Below are 26,651 nucleotides of genomic sequence, written 5' to 3' on the forward strand. Positions count from 1 at the left end.
ACCGCGCGCGCGCACATGCATACACGCCACACGCGCGCGCACACACATACGCGCCGCGCGCGCATGCATACACGCCACACGCGCGCGCACACACGCACACACACACACACACGCACACACACACACACACACACACACACACACACACACACACACACACACACACACACACACACACACACACAGCTACAAGCTCTTCAGTATTACTAGGACAGAATAACCTCCTTCCATGGCTGCTGTCCCATCTGTATGTCTGGGACTGTAGTGTTCGTACCTGTCCTCTGAGACCAGTTGACCAGGTCGACCCGGTAGAGGGTTCAACAGGTAGGAACAGAACCGTTAGGTCACTGTAACCTCCCTTCTTATTGTGGAGAGTGGAAAACGTTCTTGACACTCCTGGTTGAAAACATTCTTGTTTTCGATTTTCCAGGGTGGATTCACCATTGTATTTTCCAGGGTGGATTCACCATTGTATTTTCCAGGGTGGATTCACCATTGTATTTTCCAGGGTGGATTCACCATTGTATTTTCCAGGGTGGATTCACCATTGTATTTTCCAGGGTGGATTCACCATTGTATTTTCCAGGGTGGATTCACCATTGTATTTTCCAGGAACCCCTAATGACGTGTGGCCAGGGTCAGGGTTCAAGATACTGCTAGAAATTGAGGTACTGGTAGTTTGATCATCCATCTGAATGACGTTTGCACATTTGTGGGGGGGGGGGTGAAACTGGCCACCTGTTTGTCCTGGTGCTGTGTCCAGAGTTGGCTATTGACCCAGTGTGATCCTGGAGGCAAGATCCAGGCCCGTTGTTAAAGAGTGAGTCTCAGTCTGGTTGAACCCAGTCCCATTGTTAAAGTGAGTCTGTCTGGTTGAACAAAGGAAGGTCCAGCAAATCAAATGTACAGTAGAGGAGTTGACAGTATCACACAGAGTAGATGAGTTGACAGTCACTAAGAGGAGTTGACAGTCACTCAGAGTAGAGGAGTTAACAGTCTATGGCAGTTGCACCCATCAGCAGAAAAGGTGTTTAAACAGACCTGTTAAAAGGCAAGAAGGCCAGGTTACACTTTGATTCATTTGGATTTTGTTACTTCCATTGAAATAATAACCAGAAGGTTGAAAGTGAGGTGCTAAGATATGATGGCGCTGTACCGAGGCTGAATGAAACGTCCCTCCTTGTGTAGTGCTCATGCATAAAGTAGACAATCCTTAGGAAAAATGTCTTCAGGTTTGGCGAATCGTTCACAGTGGAAAGAGGAGCAGTGATGTCAGTCTTTGTGCTCGTTTTGTCTTGAGCGGTTTCAAACACCCGTAACACAATATCTTAGGATGCAGGGGACGTTTGGAACTCGGGCGGAATTCAATCCGCGATTGGGGTTACAGGCATTGCAGCTTTTAAAGGACATTTCCTATCGAGCCAACATATCCCATTCGCAGGAAATGCTGTATCTCTGCGAACGCGGGAACATTGCCGATAATTACATTTACATTTTTGTCATTTAGCAGACGCTCTTATCCAGAGCGACTTACAGTTAGTGAGTGAATACATTAATATAATCCGTGATCGGATTGAATCCAGCCATAAACCATCTGTGGTAGGCTATTCAGTGGATAAATAAAAGTATTCAATTTAATTTCATCTGAAATGTCTCCAAAATTGGGAAAAGGCCCCGAGTTGATATATATGGGTCTGGTTTGTGGTTAAACTGAGGGACACAGATCCTTTCTGGGCGTCTCAAAATGCATGCAAGGACTACAGCGATATCCAAAGGAAAGATAGGCCTCTAACTCAACTCAACCACATACTGTTTTATGATATTTCTCTACAGAATATTTACATATTTGTGTATAAACCTTTAGTATGTTACAAGAAAACCCCCACATCTAGCTGGTTAGTCACATAGAGAGAGAGAGAACTGTAGATATAAAGAGCATACTTGTCAAATGGCAGATGCCACTTATACCCTGTGAATTGGACCATACTACTTCCACATGTTAATTCATCACATTTGAAAAACTACATCTCGATATGCCACATAGCGGTAATATTATACAATGCTGTAGTTTATAATACTGTATTCCACATCTTTCTATATGTATTTTGTTTACATCTCTACTAATCTAGAAATGTAGGTAAATGACATACTAAAATATACATCTCACATGAAATATTACATTTTCAGCTCATTACATTTTCTGATTATATAAAAAGGAAAGCCAGGTCATGCTAACAGAATCACCTCACAATTGGGCCTCAAGTGTATCACTCAAAAAGCACACTGCAAACACGCAGCCCTTGTACATCACAAAATGTCACCCATAATCGCAAGTGCAAACACAATTTTTTTTCCGTTTCTGTCGCTAAAATTTAAATGTATTTCAAATCCACAGTATTCAGAGCCCCTTGAATACGTTCTAGGGCAACAATCTCCTCCCTTTGTTACTGGAGACAGACCATGAGATCCACCCAGCCTACTGTACTGTGCCATCTCTCTGTTTGTTTGTTTGTGTGTGTGAGAGAGAGAGAGAGAGAGAGAGACGTGAAATTGGGGGATTGTCTTCAGCACCCCTGAAGAGGACCTTGGCCTGAAGTTACATAGAGGGAGGAGGAGGCAGAAAGGCAGGGAGATCGTCTGGGGCCCTTGGCAGCGCTCGGATTCACAGGCCATTTTGTTTGGTGATCCAATCTTCAAAAGGCATTTTAGCAAAACGTTGATCACAAGTTTTTGTTGGAAACGGAATAAATGTAAGTACATTGACTTTTTGTCTCTGTTTTTATGGGGCCAGTATACCCTGTGCCCCACACCCTCCTCTGACCAAGTGATTCTGTGATTCTCCTTTGGCCACCAGGGAGTGCCATGGTCTCACAGTGAAAAACGGTCCCCTGTTGTGAAATCTCAATATGCTGCAAAACTCTACAACTCAACTCAAACCCCCCAGAAGAAATCATACCACCACCCCACCCACCCACTGCAAAAACCTTACACTTCAGAAGGAATATCTAAAAAGCAAACAGCTTCAGGTTTTTGTTTGTGATGTTCTCTGGCTGTCAAGTAGGCCGTGCTACACTACAAAGCTTCCCTCTGGCGAACAGCGTCGTGCACACTATGTACAAAAACACACACGCTCCTTCAAACAGTCTAGTATACTGCTACCCAGACAGCTGGTAGATAGATGGATGCTCGGGCCAAGAGGAAGGAGTTGGGAGAGAGAATATATCCTTGGGAGAATTAAGTGTTGACTGAGTCTTGTGTTGGAGGCGTGTAGGTTGAATGTCATCCATAGTTGAATGAGTGAGTGTATATTACACAGTCTTCAGAGGATGTAGCCAACTAGCCAACGGCGTTGAACAGTAGCTAGTTGATTTTGAGAATACCTTAGAGCCTTGGGTGATGTTGAGCGTCCATTTAGAGGGCTCATCTGCTCTATCACCACAGGAGTGGTTGAGATTTGTGCAGGTGAGGCCCTTATTTCCTGTGAAGATGGAGGCTAGGCTAGGATGGGCTAAGCTGAGCTAAGAGGCTAAGATAGGCTAGGCTATGCTAAGATGAGCTAAGATAGGCTAGGCTATGCTAAGATGAGCTAAGAGGCTAAGATAGGCTATGCTAAGATAGGCTAGGCTATGCTAAGACAGGCTAAGATAGGCTAGGCTATGCTAAGATGAGCTAAGATAGGCTAAGCTATGCTATAGATGGACTGGCAAGCACAGAATGCTACTATTGCATGACTACACCTTTCAGTGACTGTCACTGTACTTAACAGTGATTCTACTTTATAGCTCTATACCCATGATGATGGGACCCTCCATCCCCAGCAGTGAGGGGTTGATAAAGTCAGTATATGCTTATTTTGTCTTTGAGGGGGTTCAGTGCAGAGTTCAGGGACTTGGGAGGGTTGTGGTTAATCTAGGGTCCTCAGAAAATAGGTTATATCTCCACATTTAGATGGTCCCAGTGTTCAGAGGCATGTCTGAGCCTCGGGATGTAAATCTCAATGGTTGTGGTTGTTCTAGGGTGGAATAGCTCTCCAATAAGGGGCTCTATCTCTACATTTGGGCTGTCCCAGGAGTCGGGACTGAGTTGGTTCTGTTCACTGGGATAAAGGGCTGTATCTCCATGTTCAGAGCCGGGTCTGAGCCTCGGGGATGTAGATCTCGATGCTGTCTGCGCTCTCCGTGGCTGAGTTCTGTCTGAAGGAAGCGGACCTCTTGGTCTGGAGCAGTCTCCTGCGAGCCTCAGTCCTCTGTCTGTCCCCCAGGTCGAGGGACTTCTCCCGGACAGGCACGGCCCGCCCCACACCCCCGCTATGGGGCACCACCAGCACCCCTCCGCCTCGTTCTACTGAGGGGTCGCTGACGCTGTCGGCACGGAGGCTGCCGGTCACTCCCCCTGCTGGCTTCTTTGGTAATGGGGGAGGAGGCTTATTGTTGTCCTGAGGGGGGAGTGGGGGGATGAGAGGGGGGATGAGAGGGGGGATGAGGGGGGATGAGGGGAGGGGGGAGGAGAGGAGGGGGGAGGAGATGAGGGGAGGGGGGAGGAGAGGAGGGGGGGGAAGAGATGAGGGATGAGAGGAGGGGAGGAGGAGGAGAGGAGGGGGGAGGAGAGGAGGGGGGATGGGGGAGGGGGAGGGGAGGAGAGGAGGGGGGAAGAGATGAGGGAGGAGAGGAGGGGAGGAGGAGGGGAGATGAGGGATTGTGTGGTTTGATAATGTTGGATGATAGTCAGTGGGACGTGGTGGACATTATGGAAGGATGGAGCAGGGTCATGGGAGAATGAGGGAAAGGTTGAGAGAACAGAGGATAAAGGGCATATAGAAGATTGTAGGGATGGACAGATGGATAATGTGATGTAAAATACAAACCAACATAATAAAAAGAACCATGAAACAATACAAAGGTGAGAGTAGACATGGAAAAAGGAGTGCAGAATATTCAGGCCAAATAAAGACAGCAATATGGATCAGTAGGTGGAGGATGAGAGAAGGAAAGGAAAGTGTTAGTGCTGGTTAATAGTTAATAGCTGCTACTGTGAGTTTTGTTCTTCCTGTCTCTCCCAAAACAATATATCAGAAGTATTGCCATAAACAATATATCATAAGTATTGCCATAAACAATATATCAGAAGTATTGCCATAAACATTATATCAGAAGTATTGCCATAAAGCTTTGAAAAAGCACTCAGTCATTTTAGCTCAAACAGGCTCAGTTCCTTTTGCCATTCAGAACTAACACAAAGCTTTAGAGCTCAACGCTTTGAGCCATTTCGACTCAAAGCCGCTCCCCTCAGTTTCTCTTGACGTTGTGCAGTTTCACAGCCAGGGCTTGCTTGCGGGGCAGCAGCACCATCTGAGCCACTCTCCGACAAACCACCATCTTGGCTCTGGGGAATGACCCAGGATCAGGAGGCAGCAGGGCCAAGCGGACCCCAGCTCTCACCTTCTTGTCTGGGGGCAGCCTCCAGCCGGAGTCCTTGAGCCTCTGGAGGTGCTGGAACTTGACCCTGACGTCTTCCATGTTGAGCTGGAGCAGGTCCCACAGCCCGGACAGGTCCTGAGAGGTGGGCTGGGGGTATGCTGATGGGTCCTGGAGGGGTGAGGGAAGGGTCAAATCATTCATAAGTAGGGTAGGAATCATGAGAACCGATGTGTATAAGCTGTATAGTTAATGGCCATAGCGTAGGGCTCAGAGATCTTCATAGGTAGACAGAGAGAACACACCCACCCTAACCATAACCCTAACCTTAGGGCTCAGAGATCTTCATAGGTAGACAGAGAGAACACACCCACCCTAACCATAACCCTAACCTTAGGGCTCAGAGATCTTCATAGGTAGACAGAGAGAACACACCCACCCTAACCATAACCCTAACCTTAGGGCTCAGAGATCTTCATAGGTAGACAGAGAGAACACACCCACCCTAACCATAACCCTAACCTTAGGGCTCAGAGATCTTCATTGGTAGACAGAGAGAACACACCCACCCTAACCATAACCCTAACCTTAACCATAACCCTAACCTTAGGGCTCAGAGATCTTCATAGGTAGACAGAGAGAACACACCCACCCTAACCATAACCCTAACCTTAGGGCTCAGAGATCTTCATAGGTAGACAGAGAGAGAGAGAAGACACACATGTTTGTTTTACTATCCTTGTGGGGACCAAACAATTGATTCCCATTCAAAATCTTATTTTCCCTAACACCTAATCTTAAACCTAAACCTAACCCCTAACCCTAATTCTAACCCTAACCCTAAACCTAACCCCTAACCCTAACCCTAATTCTAACCCTAAACCTAACCCTTAACCCTAATTCTAACCCTAACCCTAAACCTAAACCTAAACCTAACCCCTAACCCTAATCCTAACCCCTAACCCTAATTCTAACCCTAACCCTAAACCTAACCCCTAACCCTAATTCTAACCCCTAACCCTAACCCTGATTCTAACCCTAATTCTAACCCTAACCCCTAAGCCTAAAATAGGCTTATACCTTGCTGCGAAATGTCCCCACTTGTATGAGTTATTTTTCCTTGGTTTACTATCCAGGACTTCTGGTTCCCACAAGGACAGTAAAACCAAAAACACACACGCACGCACGCACGCACGCACATTCACACGTACCCACACACCCACTCACCACGCTTTGCTGGCACAGGCGGAAGAACTGCTGGACCTTCTGAGACATGAGCATCTGGGCACTGCCCACTGCGTTACGGATCAGCTCCAGAACTGGACAGGAACACACAGGAAACAGGATGCAGGAAACAGGAAGAGGGGGAGTCAGGACACAGGAAGTAGAAAGTAAAAAGTGTGCAATTTCTGAGCTAAGGCTCAAACCAGTCCGTCTTTTCTATAACTTACTCTCTCCTCTTTCTGACAGTCCCCACCCCTCATCCAATGTCTCACCCTCCTCCCAACCTCCCTCCCCCTTTCCTCACCCTCCTCCGGCAGCTCGTTCTCCTCCGCCTCTCTCTCCATGTTCTGACACCATCCCTCCATCCTCTCCACCTCCATCTGAAGGAGGCGTAGGAAGAACTCTCCATCTCTCAGACATGGCGAGGCGCGACCAGAGTCAGGCAGACTCCGGGGGCCCCCCTCCAGTGAGGGCTGGGGTGTGCCTATCCAGCCTCCCCGGTCCGCAGCGAGGGGCAGGGGGGAGTGGGCCCGCGGGGGCAGGAGGGGGATCTGGTGGGGGTGGTGGTCGGCAACGCAGCAGTCTGTATCGTAACCATCCTGGACGTAGTCTTCTCTGTAGGCCCACTGGCCCTGGGTGTGCACCTGGAGAAACAGTAGCAACACGAGTTATGCTGATTGATAAGCTAAATGCTAAGGCTAAGCTCCACACAAAACAACTCAACACAGAACCTGATCGAGGAAGTATGTGAATGACTTATGCTCCCCAAAGAGTAAAAGGGTTTAAGTCAAAGTCAGTCAAGTTAGCTTAATGGAGCGGATACTTTTAAGTGAAGATTGTAACTTTCTGTTGTTTAATAGGAAGAAGTGGAGGGAGCTCATTATATAATGAAGTCCCAATGGGGATGAAGAGGACAGGAAGTAGATATGTCCTTTAATGATGTAATGAAGTCCCAATGGGGATGAAGAGGACAGGAAGTAGATATGTCCTTTAATTATGTAAAAAAAAAAGAATAAACATAAAGCAGCCGAATCAAGTTAGCAAACTGACGTTGCATATTATCCTCACGCAGGCTCTAGAGATGCTAACTATGACTAACAAACATACAAACTATCTACCTAACTGCTAACTAGCTAACTAACTAACTAACTGCTAACAAACTAATGAAGTAACTGCTAACCAACTAACTAACTGTTAACTAACTGCTAACTAACTAAATAAATAAATACCTACCAACCAACTAACTAACTGCTAACCAACTAACTGCTAACTAAATCACTAACTGCTAACTAACTAACTAACTGCTATCCAACAAACTAACTAACTGCTAACCAACTAACTCACTTACTTACCAACTAACTAACAAACTGTTAACTAACTGCTTGCTAACTAACTAACTAAATACCTGCTAACCAACAAATCAACTAACTAACTGCTAACTAACTAACTGCTAACCAACCAACTAACTAACAAACCGGTAACTAGCTAACTGCTAACTAACTAACTGCTATCCAACTAACTAACTTACTGACTAACTAACTGCTAACCAACTAACTAACTCACTTACTTACTTACTAACTAACTAACTAACTAACTAACTAACTAACTTACTAACTAACTAACTAAACTACTGACCATGTGGTGGTACTCTGCATACTGATCGGCTGACCCTGGCTCTGAGGAGTGTCTCTGGAAGGAGCAGCCGAACTGGGGGCTCTTATCCTGGGTAGGAACAGCGATGGTGAGGCCTGGGAAACCCCCCTCTGGATCCAGGTCTGCCTGGACGCTGGCCGTCACACTGTTGGAGCGCTTGAACCGAGCACGCCTGGAAGGACAGGAGGGGAAGGAGGGGAGGAGGGTTGGGATGTATCTACTGTAAATACACATAGACTAATACTACTCATGCAGAGACAGACATAGATTAGATGAGGGAGATTGAGGGAGTTTTTCCTTTGTCAGATTCAACTTCAATAATAACTGGGTGTAACCATGACGACTGTTTATACACCCGGAGAAGAGAGATACAGAAAGGAAGAGAGAGAGAGAGTGAAAGCGAAAGAGAAAGAGAGAGAGAGACAGAGAGACAGAGAGACAGAGAGAGAGAGAGAGAGAGAGAGAAAGAGAAAGACAGAGAGACCGATAGAAGCGTCTGCTAAATGGCATATATTATTGTTATTATGAGAGAGAGAGAGAGAGAGAGAGAGGTAGAGAGAGAGAATTTGACCCCAATAACTACCGTGGGATATGTGTCAACAGCAACCTTGGGAAAATCCTCTGCATTACCATTAACAGCAGACTAGTTCATTTCCTCAGTGAAAACAATGTACTGAGCAAATGTCAAATTGGCTTTTTACCAAATTACCCTACAACCGACCACGTATTCACCCTGCACACCCTAATTGACAAACAAACAAACCAAAACAAAGGCAAAGTCTTCTCATGCTTTGTTGACTTCAAAAAAGCTTTTGACTCAATTTGGCATGAGGGTCTGCTATACAAATTGATGGAAAGTGCTGTTGGGGGAAAAAAATAAAACATTATAAAATCCATGTACACAAACAACAAGTGTGCAGTTAAAATTTGCAAAAAACACACATCTCTTTCCACAGGGCCGTGGGGTGAGACAGGGATGCAGTTTATCCCCAGCCTCTTCAACATATACAGTGGGGGAAAAAACTATTTAGTCAGCCACCAATTGTGCAAGTTCTCCCACTTAAAAATATGAGAGAGGCCTGTAATTATCATCATAGGTACATGTCAACTATGACAGACAAAATGAGAAAAAAAAATCCAGAAAATCACATTGTAGGATTTTTAATGAATTTATTTGCAAATTATGGTGGAAAATAAGTATTTGGTCAACTACAAACAAGCAAGATTTCTGGCTCTCACAGACCTGTAACTTCTTCTTTAAGAGGCTCCTCTGTCCTCCACTCGTTACCTGTATTAATGGCACCTGTTTGAACTTGTTATCAGTATAAAAGACACCTGTCCACAACCTCAAACAGTCACACTCCAAACTCCACTATGGCCAAGACCAAAGAGCTGTCAAAGGACACCAGAAACAAAATTGTAGACCTGCACCAGGCTGGGAAGACTGAATCTGCAATAGGTAAGCAGCTTGGTTTGAAGAAATCAACTGTGGGAGCCATTATTAGGAAATGGAAGACATACACTGATAATCTCCCTCGATCTGGGGCTCCACGCAAGATCTCACCCCGTGGGGTCAAAATGATCACAAGAACGGTGAGCAAAAATCCCAGAACCACACGGGGGGACCTAGTGAATGACCTGCAGAGAGCTGGGACCAAAGTAACAAAGCCTACCATCAGTAACACACTACGCCGCCAGGGACTCAAATCCTGCAGTGCCAGACGTGTCCCCCTGCTTAAGCCAGTACATGCATTTGGATGATCCAGAAGAGGATTGGGAGAATGTCATATGGTCAGATGAAACCAAAATAGAACTTTTTGGTAAAAACTCAACTCGTCGTGTTTGGAGGACAAAGAATGCTGAGTTGCATCCAAAGAACACCATACATACTGTGAAGCATGGGGGTGGAAACATCATGCTTTGGGGCTGTTTTTCTGCAAAGGGACCAGGACGACTGATCCGTGTAAAGGAAAGAATGAATGGGGCCATGTATCGTGAGACTTTGAGTGAAAACCTCCTTCCATCAGCAAGGGCATTGAAGATGAAACGTGGCTGGGTCTTTCAGCATGACAATGATCCCAAACACACCGCCCGGGCAACGAAGGAGTGGCTTCGTAAGAAGCATTTCAAGGTCCTGGAGTGGCCTAGCCAGTCTCCAGATCTCAACCCCATAGAAAATCTTTGGAGGGAGTTGAAAGTCCGTGTTGCCCAGCGACAGCCCCAAAACTTCACTGCTCTAGAGGAGATCTGCATGGAGGAATGGGCCAAAATACCAGCAACAGTGTGTGAAAACCTTGTGAAGACTTACAGAAAACGTTTGACCTGTGTCATTGCCAAACTTTTGTTATTGACCAAATACTTATTTTCCACCATAATTTGCAAAATAAAGATATATAGTAGAGAGAGAGAGAGAGACAGAGAGAGAGAGAGAAAGACAGAGAGAGAGAGAGACACAGAGAGAGACACAGAGAGAGAGACAGAGAGAGACAGAGACAGACAGAGAGAGAGAGAGAGACAGAGAGAGAGAGAGAGAGACAGAGAGAGAGACAGAGAGAGACAGAGAGAGAGAGAGAGAGAGAGAGAGAGAGAGAGAGAGAGAGAGAGAGAGAGAGAGAGAGAGAGAGAAAGAAGACATCCTCTCTTAGACTGGGTGTGGAAAAAACAATCTTTCTTCTTCCAGTGGAGTAAACCTTTCATGAGTGTTATTATTATACCTCCCTATAGAGAGTTATTAACTGTTAGTAACTGTTCATAACTGTTCATAACTGTTCATGTAAGTTTTATAAGTGGTCTTATAACAGTATTGAGTGTTATAAAAGTACCTCTTGTCCTCCTCCACCTGCACCCCTATAGAGTGAACCTCTCTCAGAGCCTTGCCCTCCGCGTCCGAGTCTGACAGGGTCTCAGAGCTGTCCACCTGACACACACACAGGATCAAAGGTCAAATTTCATTCAAACAAACTTTATTTACACTTAAAACAAATGTATTGATTGTACTGCTTTGGGACACACTGAAATACACAATAAATTCGATCTCTATAAAAAACACTCAACACTCTCACCTGTACAGCGATAGACGGCCTCCAATTCCATCCTCTTCCTCCTCCTCTTCCTCCTCCTCTTCCCTCCATCTTGTTTTCCCCCTGTCCTCCTCCTCCTCCTCCTCCTCCTCCTCTTCCTCCTCCCTTTCCTCCTTCTCCTCGTCCTCCTCCCATCTTACTCAGCACCATACTGTTCTTTGGGAGGGAGGCAGACTTCCCCAGACTCCCCCCTGCCCTCCCCACATCCCTTTCCCCCCTCTCCCTTCCCCTGGGCCCCTCCAGGAGACTATCCGCGGAGCCGCTATGTTTGACTCTGGTGGGCCGCTGTCCTCCCCCTCCATAGGGCACCAGCTCCCGGCCCTCCCGGAGGATCCCATCCAGGCTCTCGGCTGAGTTGGAGTGCTGGCGGGAGCGGCCTGGTCCTGGGCCTGTACCGGTGTAGTAGCCCCCTCCCCTGGAGGTCTGACCAGACACCACAACTACAGAGACAGACAGTGGAAGGGCCATTAGATACATTTTGTAGTTGGAGTGGATTCTATTTCATGCAGGAATCATCTGTACAGAGACAGCTGGGAAAGACATATTGCTTGCATTTAATCTAATAAAATCAAATACAATAAATGTCATTTTTTAAACAAATATTATTACATGGTTTTTGATGGGAGTTTTTAACTCAATCATCCACAAGTTTACCCATTCAATCATCCAAATCTCAATCATCCAAAATGTAATGAATGTATCCAAAAGGTGCATTTAGACTTAGTTGACCTACCACCAGTGATTCCCAGGTCGACAGAGTTACTGTGGTGTTGTCTGGGTCGTCCCAGGGCAGGCTGGCCTGTGTTCTGGAAGTAGGTATCCTGGGTAGACTCTGTACTGCTCTGAGCCCCAGAGGTCATAAGCTTGGACATACGGGGAGGGAGAGGGGGAGGGCCAGCCTTACGGTATGGGAAGACTGGAGAGAGAGAGAGAAAGAGAGAGAGCGAGAGAGAGAGGAGGGAGAGGAGAGAGAGGGGGAGAGAGAGAGAGAAGGAGAGAGAGGAATAGAGAGAGAGGGATAGAGAGGGATGAGAGAGAGAGAGAGAGAGAGAGAGAGAGAGAGAGACAGAGGGATAGAGAGAGAGAGAAAAGAGAGAGAGAGAGGGATAGAGAGAGAGAGAAAAGAGAGAGAGAGAGAGGGATAGAGAGAGAGAAAAGAGAGAGAGAGAGAGAGGGATAGATATATATATATATATATATAGAGAGAGAGGGATAGAGACAGAGAGGGATAGAGAGAGAGAGAGAGAGAGAGAAAAGAGAGAGAGAGAGAGAGATAGAGAGAGAGAGAAAAGAGAGAGAGAGAGAGAGAGAGAGGGATAGAGATATATATATATAGAGAGAGAGGGATAGAGATATATATATATATATATATTATATATATAGAGAGAGAGAGAGAGAGAGAGAGAGAGAGAGAGAGAGAGAGAGAGAGAGAGAGAGAGAGAGAGAGAGAGAGAGAGAGAGAGAGAGAGAGAGAGAGAGAGAGAGAGAGAGAGAGAGAGAGAGAGAGAGAGAGAGAGAGAGAGAGAGAGAGAGAGCGAGAGAGCGAGCGAGCGAGAGAGAGAGAGAGAGAGAGAGAGAGAGAGAGAGAGAGAGAGAGAGAGAGAGAGAGAGAGAGAGAGAGAGAGAGAGAGAGAGAGAGAGGGATAGAGAGAGAGAGAGAGAGAGAGAGAGAGAGAGAGAGAGAGACAATAAATGACAAAGCTGTCAGTATGTTCCTCTGAATACAGTATGTCTGTTCCTCTGAGCTAACTTTACTATTTTTTTAAAGAAGATAAAGCCATTTCCTGTGAGGTATATTGAAATGAGGAACCACGAGCACACAGTCCTCCGTAGTGGACACACACACACAGTCCTCCGTAGTGGACACACACACACAGTCCTCCGTAGTGGACACAGCATTTAAACACTTTGCTCACCTAGCTTCTTCATTTCCGACCCACTTGTCTCAGGAAGAAGTGATGAGCCTTGCCCAAAAAGAGAAACTCTCTGCTTGAGTGTGTCTGTGTGAGTGTGTCTTTGTGAGTGTGTCTGTGTGAGTGTGTGTGTGTGTGTGTGTGTGTGTGTGTTGTATATGACACTTCACAGCAGCTTTGATAAATCACTGGGGGATTTGCAGGTCTAAGCCAGAAAATATGAGCTCTGTAATGAACTGACGATAGCACACTGGAGAGAGACACAGGACACACACACAGACACACACACACACACACAGTGGACTCCAGGCGACAGTAAAGAAGGATGAATGACAGAGAAAGAAAAAACGGTAAGATATGAGAGAGAGAGAGCAGAGAGAGAGAGCAGAGAGAGAGAGGAAAAGAGCAAGAGAGAACTAAGGAGAGTTGAAAGAAATGAAATAGAACAGAAGAAGGATTAGACAGAAGAGGGGAAGTGAGGTTGAGGAGAGATAAAGTGAAGGAGAGAGGGAGAGATAAAGTGAAGGAGAGAGGGAGAGATACAGTGAAGGAGAGAGGGAGAGATACAGTGAAGGAGAGAGGGAGAGATAAAGTGAAGGAGAGAGGGAGAGAAAGTGAAGGAGAGAGGGAGAGATAAAGTGAAGGAGAGAGGGAGAGATAAAGTGAAGGAGAGAGGGAGAGATACAGTGAAGGAGAGAGGGAGAGATAAAGTGAAGGAGAGAGGGAGAGATAAAGTGAAGGAGAGAGGGAGAGAAAGTGAAGGAGAGAGGGAGAGATAAAGTGAAGGAGAGAGGGAGAGAAAGTGAAGGAGAGAGGGAGAGATAAAGTCAAGGAGAGGGGGAGAGATAAAGGGAGAGAGTAGCTGGAGACAGTGAGTTATGATAATAATAATAAACATTCCAGTCATCGTTATGGAGACAGAGGAGTGAGAGATTACACCAGGGAGGGAGATAGAGAGATGGACAGAGGGAGATAGAGAGACAGAGAGAGAGAGAGAGAGAGAGAGACAGACAGAGAAAGAGAGAGAGACAGAGAGAGAGAGATATACAGTGAGGGAAAAAAGTATTTGATCCCCTGCTGATTTTGTATGTTTGCCCACTGACAAAGAAATGATCAGTCTATAATTTTAATGGTAGGTTTATTTGAACAGTGAGAGACAGAATAACAACAACATAATCCAGAAAAACGCATGTCAAAAATGTTATAAATTGATTTGCATTTTAATGAGGGAAATAAGTATTTGACCCCTCTGCAAAACATGACTTAGTACTTGGTGGCAAAACCCTTGTTGGCAATCACAGAGGTCAGACGTTTCTTGTAGTTGGCCACCAGGTTTGCACACATCTCAGGAGGGATTTTGTCCCACTCCTCTTTGCAGATCTTCTCCAAGTCATTAAGGTTTTGAGGCTGACGTTTGGCAACTCAAACCTTCAGCTCCCTCCACAGATTTTCTATATGATTAAGGTCTGGAGACTGGCTAGGCCACTCCAGGACCTTAATGTGCTTCCTCTTGAGCCACTCCTTTGTTGCCTTGGCCGTGTGTTTTGGGTCATTGTCATGCTTGAATACCCATCCACGACCCATTTTCAATGCCCTGGCTGAGGGAAGGAGGTTCTCACCCAAGATTTGACGGTACATGGCCCCGTCCATCGTCCCTTTGATGCGGTGAAGTTGTCCTGTCCCCTTAGCAGAAAAACACCCCCAAAGCATCATGTTTCCACCTCCATGTTTGACGGTGGGGATGGTGTGCTTGGGGTCATAGGCAGCATTCCTCCTCCTCCAAACACGGCGAGTTGAGTTGATGCCAAAGAGCTCCATTTTGGTCTCATCTGACCACAACACTTTCACCCAGTTCTCCTCTGAATCATTCAGATGTTCATTGGCAAACTTCAGACGGGCATGTATATGTGCTTTCTTGAGCAGGGGGACCTTGCAGGCGCTGCAGGATTTCAGTCCTTCACGGCGTAGTGTGTTACCAATTGTTTTCTTGGTGACTATGGTCCAAGCTGCCTTGAGATCATTGACAAGATCTCCCGTGTAGTTCTGGGCTGATTCCTCACCGTTCTCATGATCATTGCAACTCCACGAGGTGAGATCTTGCATGGAGCCCCAGGCCGAGGGAGATTGACAGTTCTTTTGTGTTTCTTCCATTTGCGAATAATCGCATCAACTATTGTCACCTTCTCACCAAGCTGCTTGGCGATGGTCTTGTAGCCCATTCCAGCCTTGTGTAGGTCTACGATCTTGTCCCTGACATCCTTGGAGAGCTCTTTGGTCTTGACCATGGTGGAGAGTTTGGAATCTGATTGATTGATATCTTCTGTGGACAGGTTTCTTTTATACAGGTAACAAGGTGAGAATAGGAGCACTCCCTTTAAGAGTGTGCTCCTAATCTCAGCTCGTTACCTGTATAAAAGACACCTGGCAGCCAGAAATCTTTCTGACTGAGAGGGGGTCAAATCCTTATTTCCCTCATTAAAATGCAAATCAATTTATAACATTTTTGACATGCGTTTTTCTGGATTTTTTTGTTGTTATTCTGTCTCTCACTGTTCAAATAAACCTACCATTAAAATTATAGACTGATCATTTCTTTGTCAGTGGGCAAATGTACAAAATCAGCAGGGGATCAAATAATTTTTCCCCTCACTGTAGATAGAGAGAGGGAGATAGAGAGACAGGGAGAGCGAGATAGAGAGACAGGGAGAGGGAGAGAGAGGGAGATAGAGAGATGGAGAGAGAGGGATGTAGAGAGGGAGATGGAGAGATGGAGAGAGGGAGAGATGGAGAGAGGGAGAGGGAGAGAGGGAGAGGAAGAGATGGAGAGAGGGAGATGGAGAGAGGGAGAGAGGGGATAGAGAGATGGAGAGAGGTGATAGAGAGATGGAGAGAGGTGATAGAGAGATGGAGAGAGGTGATAGAGAGATGGAGAGAGGGAGATAGAGAGGGAGATAGAGAGAGAGATGGAGAGAGGTGATAGAGAGATGGAGAGAGGGGATAGAGAGATGGAGAGATGGAGAGAGGTGATAGAGAGATGGAGAGATGGGATAGAGAGATGGAGAGAGGGAGAGAGGATACAGAGAACGGAGGAATGCTTAGAGAGACCCAGAGGTGCCGGAACAATGCTATTTTGATGAGTTGTCTTTCCTGACACCTGAAGACTTCTGTTAGCTCCCTGAGATAATTCCTAGGCTTTGGCTCAAAGGGCTAACAGAGTCTTGAGTCACACAGATGGCAGTTGGGTTTGATACCCGGTACACACACACACACACTCACCAGCCCCTCCCTTGATGCTACCCTGGGGTCCTGACATGGAGAAGACAGACAGGCAGTCGTCGTCTTGGGAACAGCCAGCCTGGATGGCGCGGACGTAACTATGGGAACGGGTCCGGAAGCAGCCAGGCAGATCCAAGGCTTCCACCGCCTGACTCTCCATCTCTCCAAACATGGTCTCACACACCGCCTCAAACTGACGATTCAGAGAGTCACCCAGCTACAAGACAGAGAGAAAGAGCGAGAAGGAGAGAGAGGAGAGAGAGAGAGACAGAGACAGAGACAGAGACAGAGACAGAGAGAGACAGAGAGAGAGAGAGACAGAGACAGAGACAGAGAGAGAGAGAGAGAGAGAGAGAGATAAAGGGAAACCTTTCATAACAAAGCCATCACCTACAGAGAGATGAACCTGGAGAAGAGTCCCCTAAGCAAGCTGGTCCTGGGGCTCTGTTCACAAACACAAACAGACCCCACAGAGCCCCAGGACAGCAACACAACTAGACCCAACCAAATCATGAGAAAACAAAAAGATAATTACTTGACACATTGGAAAGAATTAACAAAAAAACAGAGCAAACTAGAATGCTATTTGGCCCTAAACAGAGAGTACACAGTGGCAGAATCCCTGACCACTGTGATTGACCCAAAATGAAGTAAAGCTTTGACTATGTACAGACTCAGTGAGCATAGCCTTGCTATTGAGAAAGGTCGCCTTAGGCAGACCTAGCAAGATGTTTGACATGTTGCCACAAGAAAAGGGCAACCAGTGAAGAACAAACACCATTGTAAATACAACCCATATTTATGTTTATTTATTTTCCCTTTTGTACTTTAACTATTTGCACATTGTTACAACACTGTATATATATACATAATATGACATTTGAAATGTCTTTATTCTTTTGGATCTTCTGAGTGTAATGTTTACTGTTAATATTGATTGTTTATTTCACTTTTGTTTACTGTCTACTTCACTTGCTTTGACAATGTTAACACACGTTTCCCATGCCAATAAAGCCCTTAAATTGAAAGACAAAGAGAGAGACAGAGAGAGAGAGAGAGAGAGAGAGAGACAGAGAGAGACACAGAGAGAGAGACAGAGACAGAGACAGAGACAGAGAGAGAGAGACAGAGAGATAGAGAGAGAGGGGGGGAGAGAGAGAGGGAGAGAGAGAGAGAGGAAGGGAGAGAGAGAGGGAGAGGGAGAGGGAGAGAGAGAGGAAGGGAGAGGGAGAGGGAGAGGGAGAGGGAGAGGGAGAGGGAGAGAGAGAGAGAGAGAGAGAGAGAGAGAGAGAGAGAGAGAGAGAGGGGAGGGAGAGAGAGGGAGAGAGAACGTATGCACATCAGTGGAGGCTCCTCAGAGGACGAAGGGGAGGACCATCCTACTCAGTGAAGTTCATAAAACATTTTTTTGGAAACGTTAAAAAAGTTATCATTTTTAGATAAAACTATACTAAATATATTAAAATGTCACCAAATAACTGACTACTCAATATTTTACAATTAAGGTCTACAGTAGCCTCAACAGCACTCTGTAGGGTAGCACCATGGTGTAGCCGGAGGACAGCTAGTTTCCATCCTCCTCTGGGTACATTGACTTCAATACAAAACCTAGGAGGCTCATGGTTCTCACCACCTTCCATAGACTTACACAGCAGTGATCAGTGTTGCCAACTAATTTTCAGGTGAAGTTGCTAGAGGCAGGTCGATTTATTGCTAAAAGTTGCTAAATGACGTTGTGATGTCATTGTGTGATGACGTCATTACGTAGAATACACAATAACGTTACTGTAATACAAACACAACACATTGAATTATTGAACAATTACACATTACTCATTATTGAACAATTACATTTTATTTATTTTCTTATTAACTAGTAAACCTACACATTCTGAACAATTATAGTCTCAAGCAGTGTATTGGTAGTTAGTTAACATGCTACCTAACTGATCAACAATTATAGGTGCAAGCTAATAACAAGGTATATACAGTGGGGAAAAAAAGTATTTAGTCAGCCACCAATTGTGCAAGTTCTCCCACTTAAAAAGATGAGAGAGGCCTGTAATTTTCATCATAGGTACACGTCAACTATGACAGACAAAATGAGAAAAAAATTCCAGAAAATCACATTGTAGGATTTAATGATTTTATTTGCAAATTATGGTGGAAAATAAGTATTTGGTCAATAACAAAAGTTTCTCAATACTTTGTTATATACCCTTTGTTGGCAATGACACAGGTCAAACATTTTCTGTAAGTCTTCACAAGGTTTTCACACACTGTTGCTGGTATTTTGGCCCATTCCTCCATGCAGATCTCCTCTAGAGCAGTGATGTTTTAGGGGCTGTCACTGGGCAACACGGACTTTCAACTCCCTCCAAAGATTTTCTATGGGGTTGAGATCTGGAGACTGGCTAGGCCACTCCAGGACCTTGAAATGCTTCTTACGAAGCCACTCCTTCGTTGCCCAGGCGGTGTGTTTGGGTTCATTGTCATGCTGAAAGACCCAGCCACGTTTCATCTTCAATGCCCTTGCTGATGGAAGGAGGTTTTCACTCAAAATCTCACGATACATGGCCCCATTCATTCTTTCCTTTACACGGATCAGTCGTCCTGGTCCCTTTGCAGAAAAACAGGCAGCTGTGCTGTGTTGTGCACTGAAGTCCAAAAGCGAAGGAAAAGGGTGTGAGAAGAAGAGCGCGTAGATGCGAGAAGGAATTAAACAACAAGCATAGTGATAATGCTGCTGTATGTGGCTGCTATGAAAGTGAACTTTGTGTGTGATCAGTGAAAGTGGCATCATTAGGCTTCCGGGGCTTCAGACCCGTATGTTTCCATTTCCTGTCTCTTAGTATTCTATGTTGCTGTCTCTTAGTATTCTATGTTGCTGTCTCTCTTGTCTGCCCTCTTCTGTTGCTGTCTCTTAGTATTATATGTTGCTGTATCTTAGTATTCTATGTTACTGTCTCTTAGTATTCTATGTTACTGTCTCTTAGTATTATATGTTGCTGTATCTTAGTATTATATGTTACTGTCTCTTAGTATTCTATGTTACTGTCTCTTAGTATTATATGTTGCTGTATCTTAGTATTCTATGTTGCTGTATCTTAGTATTCTATGTTGCTGTCTCTTAGTATTATATGTTGCTGTATCTTAGTATTCTATGTTGCTGTCTCTTAGTATTATATGTTACTGTCTCTTAGTATTATATGTTGCTGTATCTTAGTATTCTATGTTGCTGTATCTTAGTATTCTATGTTGCTGTCTCTTAGTATTCTATGTTGCTGTCTCTTAGTATTATATGCTGCTCTCTCTTAGTATTCTATGTATTTATATATATATATTGTGATGTCACGAGAGGCTGTGTCCTGGAGGGACGTTACATCCCCCTGAGGTGGCTGCAAACCCAGACAGCTATGGCTCCATCTGCTGGTATGGTCGGGAACTCCACCCCTCTATGGCCAATCTTCCCACGCAGCTGAAACAAATGAGGAGCTGATGAGCTGAAGGTGTGGGAAGTGAAGAGACACAGTCTCCAACCTGGGCTCTCTGGAGGACAAGAGTGCTGCACGTCCACTTCCATGAGGAATATAAGGATTTGGAGATACTTACCTTTGGGAAATACTCACCTTTGGATATATGCACCTGTGGAAATACGTGAGAGACATTTGGAAGGACTTTTTGCTGGGTTGGCCACTAGCTGCAACGTGGACTACAGTAAGGCTGGGGAAAAGTTATCTGAGCGAGTGAGGATTATGATTTTGGATGTGGAAGAGACATCCCTGAACTGTTAACCCTTAAAGAGCCACAAGAGAACAGAATTTTGTTATATTTTCGTTAATTTCCCAAGACCTATAATAAAATCCTTGTTTTGTTTGAACCTTGTCTCCTTGCACTACTTGAGCAATCCCGCTGAAAGCTGTGTAGCCTCTCGTGACGTCACAGATGGTGGAGAATACGGGCACGCTCAAGCGTTAATAGTGCATGTCAGAGGAGGATACCGAAGGTTTGATCACCCAGTTTTCCAAGTTGGCCGTAGGCTCCCCGCCCGACTGAAATGGAGGACATATTGAAAGCCCTTGTTGCTGGCCAGCAAGCCCAGATGCAAGCAAACGTGGCTCTCTTGGAGGAGCAAAAGAAAGCCAACCTTCTGAAGGCAGAGGAATTGCAGTTGCAGAGACAGAGGGTGGTCCAAAATACCCGCCCAATAAAGGCAAGTGACTTTATATCTAAGATGGGAGCTACCGATGACATTGAGGCATACCTGCATGCATTTGAGGCCACGGCCACTAGGGAAGCCTGGCCCAAGCAACAGTGGGTTGGTCTGTTAGCCCCCTTTCTAACCGGGGAATCGCTGAATGCTGTCCGGGACCTGGGCCCTGACCAGGTTGCTGACTATGATGCCCTGAAGTCTGAGATCCTCAGCAGATATGGACTCACAAAGTTTGGTATGGCCCAGCGCTTTCACAGCTGGACCTTCCAACCAGACCAACCTCCTCGGGCGCAGATGCATGAACTTGTCCGAATCGCAAGGAAATGGCTGGATCCGCAGAGGAATACAGCAGCGGCGGTGGTGGAGGCCGTTGTGGTGGATCGTTACCTACGCGCCCTGCCTTATGAGGCAAAACGGGTCATCAGTCAACAGGCCTTGACCACGGCTGATCTGACCGTGGAAGCTGTGGAAAAGTACCAGGCCACAGCGGAGATGCTGAATGCTTCCCGAAAAGACCCCAGGAGGGCGGCCCCACCACAAATGGGAAGAACCCGTCCAAAGGACCCCCCACCTGCCCGGTAACTGTGAATCACCATGATGTGGAGGCCTTACTGGATTCTGGTAGCCGGGCCACCCTGGTGCGTAAGGATTTGGTGGGCCCAACGTGTCTGACCCCGGGAAAAGTCCTCCCAGTTTCCTGTGTCCATGGGGACACCAGAGAATACCCCATTACTGAACTTACAATGACCAGCACACGGGGAACCATACACACGACGGCGGGGGTGGTTGATTCCCTCCCCGTCCCTGTCCTAATTGGACGAGACTGCCCAGCCTTTTACCCACTCTGGAGAGAGTCTCAGGAGAGGATAACCCGAGTACCTCGGAAACGGAGAGGCAAGACTCATCCTGGGAAGGCTCCGGTGCAATCCTCCGATTACTCACTCCCGCCCCGGGCTCTGATAGGGATGGCAGGTGCCCAGACCGACACAGAGACGGAGCTACAGAATCTGGACAAAGAACTGTCTGGTCTGAAGGGGACCGCTGAGAGGTATCGTTTGTTAAAGCAACAGTTAGACATGAAGACAGAAGAGTTAGATATCCTCCAGGCTAAACTCCAACAGAGCTCCTTCCATAAGCAACAGGAGGAGCTGGAGAGGCTGCGCAGGACCATCGAGGAGTGTGAGGAGACCCTGCGCAGTAGTAAGGAGGTCCAGAAGAAGGCAGAGGAGAAGTACAAGGTGTTGGAGAACAAGATGAAGAATGCGGAGGCAGAGAGAGAGAAGGAACTGAAAGCTGCTCAACAGAAGCTAAACTCTGCTAAAACCAAGGCTGATGCGTTCAGTAAGAAACTCAAGGAGAGACAACAGGAGGCTGAGTCCCTGGTCCTAGAGGTGGAGGAGTTGAAGAGAGAGCAGGCTGGCAAGCACCACGGCAACGCGGACGCCCTCTCCCGGCGTGATGCCTTCTTCGCTGCCTTTACCCCGACGAGGACGTCGGTCCCGAGGAGGGGGATGTGTGATGTCACGAGAGGCTGTGTCCTGGAGGGACGTTACATCCCCCTGAGGTGGCTGCAAACCCAGACAGCTATGGCTCCATCTGCTGGTATGGTCGGGAACTCCACCCCTCTATGGCCAATCTTCCCACGCAGCTGAAACAGATCAGGAGCTGATGAGCTGAAGGTGTGGGAAGTGAAGAGACACAGTCTCCAACCTGGGCTCTCTGGAGGACAAGAGTGCTGCACGTCCACTTCCATGAGGAATATAAGGATTTGGAGATACTTACCTTTGGGAAATACTCACCTTTGGATATATGCACCTGTGGAAATACGTGAGAGACATTTGGAAGGACTTTTTGCTGGGTTGGCCACTAGCTGCAACGTGGACTACAGTAAGGCTGGGGAAAAGTTATCTGAGCGAGTGAGAATTATGATTTTGGATGTGGAAGAGACATCCCTGAACTGTTAACCCTTAAAGAGCCACAAGAGAACAGAATTTTGTTATATTTTCGTTAATTTCCCAAGACCTATAATAAAATCCTTGTTTTGTTTGAACCTTGTCTCCTTGCACTACTTGAGCAATCCCGCTGAAAGCTGTGTAGCCTCTCGTGACGTCACAATATATATATATATATATATATATCTTTCTTGCTTCAGACACCGGTCGCTCCGGGGCTTTATGTTTCCATAACCACACATCACTATGCAGTACTTTCAAAAAATGTTTTACTGACACATTTTACTGACAAAATATAAACAACCCAATATACTGCGCTAAAGCAGCAGCAGCAGGTACTGCAAGAAGCCCTGGAGCGACCGGTGCCATGCTGTGATTGGCTGAGATTACACAACACAGTGTACCGCTCACGTCCCTTGACCCCTCCCCTACCCCTACAGCACCGGTTAGATGTCAATGTCATCATTCAGCAAAACACCTGTAACTCAGTCAGAGTCTGCAGCATACAGTGGCTTGCGAAAGTATTCACCCCCCCTTGGCATTTTTCCTATTTTGTTGCCTTACAACCTGGAATTAAAATGGATTTTTTGGGGGGTTTGTATCATTTGATTTACACAACATGCCTACCACTTTGAAGATGGAAAAAAATATTTTTTTCTTGTGGAACAAGCTTTGCAGCTCCTCCAGGGTTATCTTTGGTCTCTTTGTTGCCTCTCTGATTAATGCCCTCCTTGCCTGGTCCGTGAGTTTTGGTGGGCGGCCCTCTCTTGGCAGGTTTGTTGTGGTGACATATTCTTTCCATTTTTTAATAATGGATGTAATGGTGCTCCGTGGGATGTTCAAAGTTTAGGATATTTTTTTATAACCCAACCCTGATCTGTACTTCTCCACAACTTTGTCCCTGTTTGGAGAGCTCCTTGGTCTTCATGGTGCCGCTTGCTTGGTGGTGCCCCTTGCTTAGTGGTATTGCAGACTCTGGGGCCTTTCAGAACAGGTGTGTGTGTGTGTATATATATATATATATATATACACACTTAGATCATGTAACACTTAGATTGCGCACAGGTGGACTTTATTTAACTAATTATGTGACTTTGGAAGGTAATTGGTTGAACATAGAATACTAAGAGACAGCAACATAGAATACTAAGAGACAGCAACATAGAATACTAAGAGACAGTAACATAGAATACTAAGAGACAGCAACATAGAATACTAAGAGACAGCAACATAGAATACTAAGAGACAGCAACATAGAATACTAAGAGACAGCAACATAGAATACTAAGAGACAGCAACATAGAATACTAAGAGACAGCAACATAGAATACTAAGAGACAGTAACATAGAATACTAAGAGACAGTAACATAGAATACTAAGAGACAGCAACATAGAATACTAAGAGACAGCAACATAGAATACTAAGAGACAGCAACATAGAATACTAAGAGACAGCATCATAGAATACTAAGAGCCAGCATCATAGAATACTAAGAGACAGCAACATAGAATACTAAGAGACAGCAACATAGAATACTAAGAGACAGCAACATAGAATACTAAGAGACAGCAACATAGAATACTAAGAGACAGCATCATAGAATACTAAGAGCCAGCATCATAGAATACTAAGAGCCAGCATCATAGAATACTAAGAGACAGTAACATAGAATACTAAGAGACAGCAACATAGAATACTAAGAGACAGCAACAGAAGAGGGCAGACAAGAGAGACAGTAACATAGAATACTAAGAGACAGCAACATAGAATACTAAGAGACAGCAACATATAATACTAAGATACAGCAACATATAATACTAAGAGACAGCAACATAGAATACTAAGAGACAGCAACATAGAATACTAAGAGACAGTAACATAGAATACTAAGAGACAGCAACATAGAATACTAAGAGACAGCAACATAGAATACTAAGAGACAGCAACATAGAATACTAAGAGACAGCAACATAGAATACTAAGAGACAGCAACATAGAATACTAAGAGACAGCAACATAGAATACTAAGAGACAGCAACATAGAATACTAAGAGACAGCAACATAGAATACTAAGAGACAGCATCATAGAATACTAAGAGCCAGCATCATAGAATACTAAGAGACAGCAACATAGAATACTAAGAGACAGCAACATAGAATACTAAGAGACAGCAACATAGAATACTAAGAGACAGCAACATAGAATACTAAGAGACAGCATCATAGAATACTAAGAGCCAGCATCATAGAATACTAAGAGACAGTAACATAGAATACTAAGAGACAGTAACATAGAATACTAAGAGACAGTAACATAGAATACTAAGAGACAGCATCATAGAATACTAAGAGACAGCAACAGAAGAGGGCAGACAAGAGAGACAGTAACATAGAATACTAAGAGACAGCAACATAGAATACTAAGAGACAGCAACATAGAATACTAAGATACAGCAACATATAATACTAAGAGACAGTAACATAGTTTGAGGTGAGTAATCACTGTTCTGATGTCCAGAAGCTCTTTTCAGTCATAAGAGACGGTAGCAGCAACATTATGTACAAAATAAGTTACAAACAATGCAAAAAACTAACAAAATAGCACAGTTGGTTAGGAGCCCGTAAAACGGCAGCCATCCCCTCTGGCGCCGTTATCCATAGCACTGCTCTGAAGGAGTGGGACTTACCTGTGAGCTGGTCAGAGAGCGTGTGTAGCTCCGAGAGCGTGCATGACTGGTGGTTCGGCTGTTAGCGTAGGGTAGGGTAGCATCTACACACTGCTTACACGAGTACCTACACACACACACACACACAGTAAGATGAGAATAACAGTCAACCTTCTCCAGCTCCTCCTCTTCCTCCTCTTCCTCCTCTTCCTCCTCCTCCAACTTATCATCATCATGAATATCATTTCCATCTTCATCATAATCATAATCATCATCCTCATCATCATCATCAATGAGGTGACAGATTTCACACGTGATGGTAGTATGACTTCCCCTTACCTGTGGTCCATAATAATAATAATAAATAATAATAATAATAATAGTAGCTGAGCGTTACCTGTGGTCCATGCTGACAGAGCGTCTGAAGGCCTCTCTCTGGGCGATGATGGTGGTTTTAGGAGAGGCTTTAGGACTAGCATCAGAGTCCTGACTGTCGTCGTCTCCCATGGCCTTGACGTAGCTGCCGCTCCGCATGCGCCTGCAGGGGATCTCCCCCCCTCCGTCAGGACCACCCCACTCCACCCCCTCCGAGGGGACCTGGACACACACACAAATGTAACCGCACGCAAATGCAATAATACATACACAGATACAAATGTATGAACACACAAAAGTAGAAACACACCCACCCACCCACCCACCCACACACACACACACAAACACACAAACACACCCACCCACACACACAAACACACACACAAACACAAACACACCCACCCACACACACAAACACACACACACACACACACACACAAACACACCCACCCACACACACAAACACACACACACCCACAGAGGGAAAGAGAGTGAAGACCCTGGTTAGTACACATTCATCACATGCAGTTTTTGTAAGTAGCCAAAAACTTTTTATTTTGTTAAAAACTTTTTAAAGTATTAAAAAGTATTAGATCACAATCTGTCTGTCTATTGAACACCAAGACGTCGATAATAATACTATTACTAGGCTTCAAAACACATCTAGGAACTTTTCCAGAAAGTTCCAGGAAGGAATAAGCATGAAAGGATTTCTGGAAAGCCGGGGAATTTTGTTAAAGTTACAAGATTTTTTAAAACCCTGATAGGCTTACCTCTACTTTTCTGCTCTCATTCAACAGCGAAGAGGTTTAGACAGGGAAGAGTATATGAGTCATCCCTTTCTATTGACTTAAGATATCATGTTAATCTATGCCAATAACA

General features: G+C 45.3%; 1 protein-coding gene across 1 annotated transcript in view; it reads right to left on the reverse strand.

Moving 5' to 3' along the window:
- Positions 1–3,524: 3,524 nt before the first annotated feature.
- LOC121585828 (disks large-associated protein 3-like) overlaps positions 3,525–26,651 on the reverse strand; it is a 32,245-nt gene continuing 9,118 nt past the window's right edge. Inside the window, exons 2-13 of the mRNA XM_045226589.1 lie at positions 25,792–25,991; positions 25,416–25,521; positions 16,561–16,777; positions 12,105–12,287; positions 11,512–11,811; positions 11,354–11,400; positions 11,114–11,208; positions 8,274–8,463; positions 6,943–7,282; positions 6,642–6,733; positions 5,439–5,585; positions 3,525–4,435 (exon numbers count right to left, since the gene is read on the reverse strand). Coding sequence (XP_045082524.1) covers positions 4,124–4,435; positions 5,439–5,585; positions 6,642–6,733; positions 6,943–7,282; positions 8,274–8,463; positions 11,114–11,208; positions 11,354–11,400; positions 11,512–11,811; positions 12,105–12,287; positions 16,561–16,777; positions 25,416–25,521; positions 25,792–25,991 — 2,229 coding nt within the window. The 3' untranslated portion in view covers positions 3,525–4,123. The remainder of the gene's footprint in view (positions 4,436–5,438; positions 5,586–6,641; positions 6,734–6,942; positions 7,283–8,273; positions 8,464–11,113; positions 11,209–11,353; positions 11,401–11,511; positions 11,812–12,104; positions 12,288–16,560; positions 16,778–25,415; positions 25,522–25,791; positions 25,992–26,651) is intronic.

The sequence above is a fragment of the Coregonus clupeaformis genome, chromosome 17 (assembly GCF_020615455.1).
Source record: "Coregonus clupeaformis isolate EN_2021a chromosome 17, ASM2061545v1, whole genome shotgun sequence".
Classification (NCBI taxonomy): domain Eukaryota; kingdom Metazoa; phylum Chordata; class Actinopteri; order Salmoniformes; family Salmonidae; genus Coregonus; species Coregonus clupeaformis.